The sequence below is a fragment of the Aquarana catesbeiana genome, linkage group LG03, assembly GCF_042186555.1.
Source record: "Aquarana catesbeiana isolate 2022-GZ linkage group LG03, ASM4218655v1, whole genome shotgun sequence".
Taxonomy (NCBI): Eukaryota; Metazoa; Chordata; class Amphibia; order Anura; family Ranidae; genus Aquarana; species Aquarana catesbeiana.
Window position 1 is genome coordinate 106,850,849 of NC_133326.1, and position 6,000 is coordinate 106,856,848.

The window sequence follows — 6,000 nt, forward strand, 5'->3', positions numbered from 1 at the left end:
CCACAGGGGAACCCCGAACCAAAATTAAAAAAAAATGTATATGACGTGGGGGTCCCCCTAAATTCCATACCAGGCCCTTCAGGTCTGGTATGGATATTAAGGGGAACCCCGGCCAAAATAAAAAAAAAATGGCATGGGGTCCCCCTCAAAATCTATACCAGACCCTGAAGGGTCTGGTATGGATTTTAAGGGAAACCCCGCGCCCAAATTTAAAAAAAAAACGGCGTGGGGTCCCCCCAAAAATCCATACCAGACCCTTATCGGAGCATGCAACCTGGCAGGCCGCAGGTAAAGAGGGGGGACGAGAGAGCGCCCCCCCCTCCTGAACTGTACCAGGCCACATGCCCTCAACATTGGGAGGGTGCTTTGGGGTAGTGTCCAAGAACAGAATGGCCCTACCTCCGGGATTATCTGGAGTTTGAAAATTGAGGAAGAGGCGTTGGATGTTGTCTGCCGTAGACTGCGTCAGAATAAATCCGGACTGGTCACGATGTACCAGCCACCCAACAATACCCGCAAGTCTGCTGGCAAGAACCCTCGCCAGCAGCTTGACATCAATATTAAGCAGCGATATGGGACGGTATAAATCCAGTATCTGTCTATCCTTGCCCGGCTTGGGAAGGACCACTATAATGGCCTCCCTCATCCAGTCAGGTAAATGTCCCATCTCAGCCGCCTCCTGTAGGGCCCGCAGTAGCGAGGGTAGGAGTATAGACCCATACCTGGTGTATACCTCAACAGGCAGCCCATCCAACCCAGGAGATTTGTGGTTTGGTGCATCTGCCAGTGCCTCAGTCAGCTCTTCTATCATGACCGAGAATCTAGTGCTTCTTTTTCAGCTGTGGTTACCTGGAGAAAGGAAAGGTACAGTCCCCCAAAAACAGAGCCAGGTCAGAGAGGGTATTGTTAGTTTTAGAGGTATATAAATCTGCATAAAATTGCTGAAACGTATCCAAAATGTCAATAGTAGAAGTGCTAATCTCTCCATTGGGGTTTTTAATTTCTGTAATGGAGGTAGACTCCTGCTGCGCCTTAGCGACCATAGCCAATAAGTGACCTGTATTCTCTCCCTCCTCAAAATAGTTCTGTTGAAGGAAATATCTCTTTTTTTCAGTTGTTGATAATACCACCTTGTTATATAGTGATTGGGCCTCTTTCCAGCTATTTTGGTTGGCTGGAGTGGGATCCGCCACTAGAGCCATCTCTCTAGTTTGTAACTCAAGGTGGACCGTGTCCTCCCATTCTCTAGATCTTCTCTTTATACCAGATATTTCCCGTATGAGAAGACCCCGCAGGAAAGCCTTTATAGAATACCATACTACTTCCCCACTACCAGAGTGTTTATTGAATATCAAAAATTCCCTCAGGTCACCAGGGATGGGGTCTGAGGTAGGGAGTAAAGTTAACCAAAACGGATTAACTCTCCACATCGGTTTGACAGATGGAGCTGCTATGTCCACCCGCACCCAAAATGGAGAGTGATCCTAAAGGAGGCAGGGTTCGTAGGCCGCATCTAAAACATGTGGGAGCAGCATATCATGCTACCCCCCTGAAAGAGCCGCTGGAATTCAAGCTTTTTTTCACTAACACAGCACCCACAGTCAGGCAACGGGAATTTTCCATGCTCTTCAATTGGCGCAAGAAGACAGTCTAAGGTTTTTAGTTTTTAGTTTAGGTTGTGTATTTAGAGAAGGTTAAACTTGGATAGGGATTGGATTCTCAGAACTGGCAAAACTTGTAAACTCCAAACAATCCATTTAGGAACTGCTAAAGTCTCTGCTAAAGTGTCTGCCTGCTAAAATCCAGCTTGTCCTGTATTGATTCTCAAGGCTTCCTTGGCATTTCTGAGTCATCTTACTGACTCCTCAGCAACTTATTGAGAGGTCAGGATATCTCTCCATGAATCGTCTATAGTAAGAGCATAACCCCAGAAATTACTTCAGTTCAGTAAAACTGTTGGTCTGGCCAGGAGGTGACAGCTTCCAATTTCTTGAGGTCAGTGGCCACTCCTTTAGTGGAGATGATGTGTCCAAAATAAGTGACAGAATGCTGATAGAACTGACACTTCTCAGAGAACAACTTCAACCCCTTATCCTGAAGTCTGTTCACAACCTTATCCATTCATGCTCTTTGTGGGTTCTGCCGAAGATGATGCTATCAGCCAAGTACACCAGCACCTTAAACAGGTTCATGGCTCCCACCATCCACTCCATCAGTCGCTGGAAGGTCACTGGAATTCCCAGCAAACAGTGGGGCATCCTATTGGGGAGGGAGCTTCTGCTTCCTTTTCATTGCTGTCCATGTACCACCCTGTACAGAACTAAACTGTCAAATTGCTTTCTCACGCCTGCAGATTACACTGAAAAGGGCTCAGTTCTCCTGATACAAATAGTGCATTGCACAGCTGTCAAGGTGATGGTAAAGCTCTGCTAATACATTGGTAGAACCACTCTTCCAGTTGCTTAGATATCAGCCCGGTCATGCTCTACATTCAATTATGAATGAAGACTACAGTTACAGACTTTATTTTAAATCTGAACTTTTGATAACTTATAAACTACTTTAGTTCCTAGACGAATACATTAATTTTGATAATAATAATAATAAAAATGATAATAAATATAATAATAATAATAGTCTGTTCTAACATGCTGTTTATGACTAAATCACATGCTTTAACATTTCTGCCATCACCTCCTTCCCAATTAGTTGTCCCAAATGTTATCAAAATGTGTCAATTTAGGGTCAGTGCACATTTTTGTACCTTGCACTGCTTTAGACTGGGTTCACACCTATGCGAATTGGATGCGGATTTCTCTGCATCCAATTTGCATGGTAGGAGATTGTGACCGGCTCACATATCTCCGATGCAGCTCCGGTGCGAATTTGCACAGGGGTCCTGTGCGCCTTTTGGTCCGTTTCAGGTCCTAATTCAGCCCAAATATTCAGGCTGAAATTGGACCTGAAACGGTGAACGGGGACGCACCGGACCCCTACTGTGAGCTGCATGCGGCAATTGTGTGAACCCAGCCTTACATGCAGATGTGCAAGCTCCATGTGCTTAAGCTTGGGAAGGAAAGTGAGGTGCCAGAGGACCTTGCAGTCCTTTTATTTATAACACCCAGGCATATGTATTCGGTAGCATCCTACTCCCAAATAACAATTTCTCCAAAACAAAGAAATTAACAGAGTTGTGCATTTCTTGGAGATTCCAGCTATTCAGTTCCTGTTTATTGACTGGAAAATTAAGTGGTTTACTATTGCATTCACTGTAAGCCACAAAACTTTAAATTTAATGAAATCTTATATCAACTCAAAGCCGGGATCTACACTGTGGGTAGCACTGATAGGGAAGACTCTCCATATATTCAAAAAAACTGTATTAAAAGGAAAAAATCACTTTAATGGTGCTGCTTCTTTAACAGCACAGGGTCAGCAGTGTCAACAACTTAAAAGATTCATATCTTAGGCCGGCTGCTCACTTAAAATTAAGTTTGAAGCTTGCATTATAACTTGTTTCTTCTTTAGTGCACCTATCTCCAAATTTAATCATTTCTAAAAGTTTTATTAAAATTCTTCAGAGCAAACTTTATTTCTCGATTTCGCAAACTGTAAATAAGAGGGTTCAGCATTGGGATAACCAATGTATACACTACTGAGATAATCTTGTCTTGCTGTAAAGAATATATTGAGCTTGGTCTTAGATACATAAAGAGGATTGTGCTGTAGAAAAGAATGACACAAATGAAATGAGAGCCACATGTGGAGAATGCTTTGCGTCTTCCCTGTAAAGAACGACTTCTAAAAACAGCACGTAAAATAGACGTATAAGAGATAACTATTACAATAACAGAGGCAGCTCCTGCAAAAGATGTAAACATTGACAGAATAAGCTCATTTGTTGAAGTGTCCATACAGGAAAGCTTTAACAAAGGTGGAATATCACAAAAGAAATGATCAATTTGATGGGAGCCACAAAATGAAAGGCGAAATGTACAGCATGTATGTATTAAAGAATGAAGAAAGCCACCAAAGTAAGAACCACTCAATAACCTAAGACATTTTTCTTTAGTCATAATCCTTAGATAAAGAAGTGGGTTACATATTGCTGCATAGCGATCAATTGCCATTGCGGCGAGAAGAAAACTTTCAGTGCTCCCAAGGGCAATAAAGAAGTACATTTGACAGGCACATCCCAAGTAAGATATACTCTTTTCTGCTGAAATCAAGTCAGCCAGCATTTTAGGTGTAATACCTGAGGAATACAAAAGATCAATAAATGCTAGGTTGAAAAGGAAAAAGTACATAGGGCTATGAAGATGGTCATTTGTTAATATAAGCATTGTAATTCCAAGGTTTCCAAATACAGTGGCCAAATACATTGACAGAAACAGTGCAAAGAGCAGAAAAGGTGGTGGGCTTTGTTCACCAAATCCTAAGAGATAAAATGTCTCTGACTGATTGTTAAATCGGTGGCCCACGATACCTGTTAAAATTGGTAAAACAATAATGTAGACATCAGATAACTGCGATATTTAATAAAATAATATGAGATCATAAATAGCATTCACAGAAATGTCAATGTTAGCTTAAATACCTATAGTTACATAGTAGGTGAGGTTGTAAAAAGACACAAGTCCATCAAGTCCAACCTATGTGAGATTATGTGTCAGTATTACATTGTATATCCCTGTATGTTGTGGTCATTCAGGTGCTTATCTAATAGTTTCTTGACGCTATCGATGCTCCCCGATGAGACCACCGCCCGTGGAAGGGAATTCCACATCCTTGCCGCTTTTACAGTAAAGAACCCTCTAAGTAGTTTAAGGTTAAACCTCTTTTCTTCTAATTTTAATTAGTGGCCACGAGTCTAACTCTCTTCTGAGAAAAAGTTTTATTTCTATTGTGGGGTCACCAGTACGGTATTTGTATATTGAAATCATATCCCCTCTCAAGCTTTTCTTCTCCAGAGAGAATAAGTTCAGTGCTTGCAACCTTTCCTCATGAATCAAACAGGCTCTGAGATCCTTAATGGAATATGGTTGGACGATGGTTGGTCCTGGAAACCCCGGATCTCGAGGGGGATCTATCCTCTATGGTCCACGTCACGACTGTCCGTTCAGAAGCCAGAGGGGGAATTCTCCACCACAAACAAGTCTCCAGAGCATGGATGGTTCCCAAAAAGATAGATAGGATGCCAATAGTGCAGATCAAATGACGTATTTTATTGGATATAACCAATAATCAACAAACGATATAAAAACGTGATCACGTGTAAAACAATAACATCAAATGTAGGAAAGAGTAAGGCTGAGCCTTACTCTTTCCTACATTTGATTCTATTGTTTTACACGTGATCACGTTTTTACATTGGGACTTTACTATATCCCGTATAATATTCAATTTTTTGGTATTATGCTTCATGTGTTTCAGCTATGTATATATTGGTAATGGTCACCATGTCTGATGTGCCTTTTACCATTTGTTATCATTTTTAGTGCTGCATTTTACTTTTACTTCTGTTTACAATATTGGTCATATTTTATGTAGCTGCTTTTCACATTGGGTTAGCACAGTGTTATTTATATTTTCTTTGAAACCTTTCCTCATAACTAAGATCGTCCAGACCCTTTATTAGCTTTGTTGCCCTTCTTTGTACTTGCTCCATTTCCAGTACATCCTTCCTGAGGACTGGTGCCCAGAACTGGACAGCATACTTACATGCAGCCGGACCAGAGTCTTGTAGAGTGGGAGAATTATCGTTTTATCTCTGGAGTTGATCCCTTTTTTAATGCATGCCAATATTCTGTTTGCTTTGTTAGAGGCAGCTTGGCATTGCATGCCATTGCAGAGCCTATCATCTACTAGGACCCCCAGGTCCTTTTCCATCCTAGATTCCCTCAGAGGTTCTCCCCCCAGTGTATAGATTGCATTCATATTTTTGCCACCCAAATGCATTATTTTATATTTTTCTACATTGAACCTCATTTGCCATGTAGT

General features: G+C 41.6%; 1 protein-coding gene across 1 annotated transcript; it reads right to left on the bottom strand.

Moving 5' to 3' along the window:
• Positions 1-3,545: 3,545 nt before the first annotated feature.
• On the bottom strand, positions 3,546-4,382 carry LOC141133921 (olfactory receptor 5AP2-like). Its single transcript, XM_073623537.1, has one exon. It carries the CDS (start codon positions 4,380-4,382, stop codon positions 3,546-3,548), a length of 837 nt encoding a protein of 278 aa, XP_073479638.1.
• Between the last annotated feature and the right edge of the window lie 1,618 nt (positions 4,383-6,000).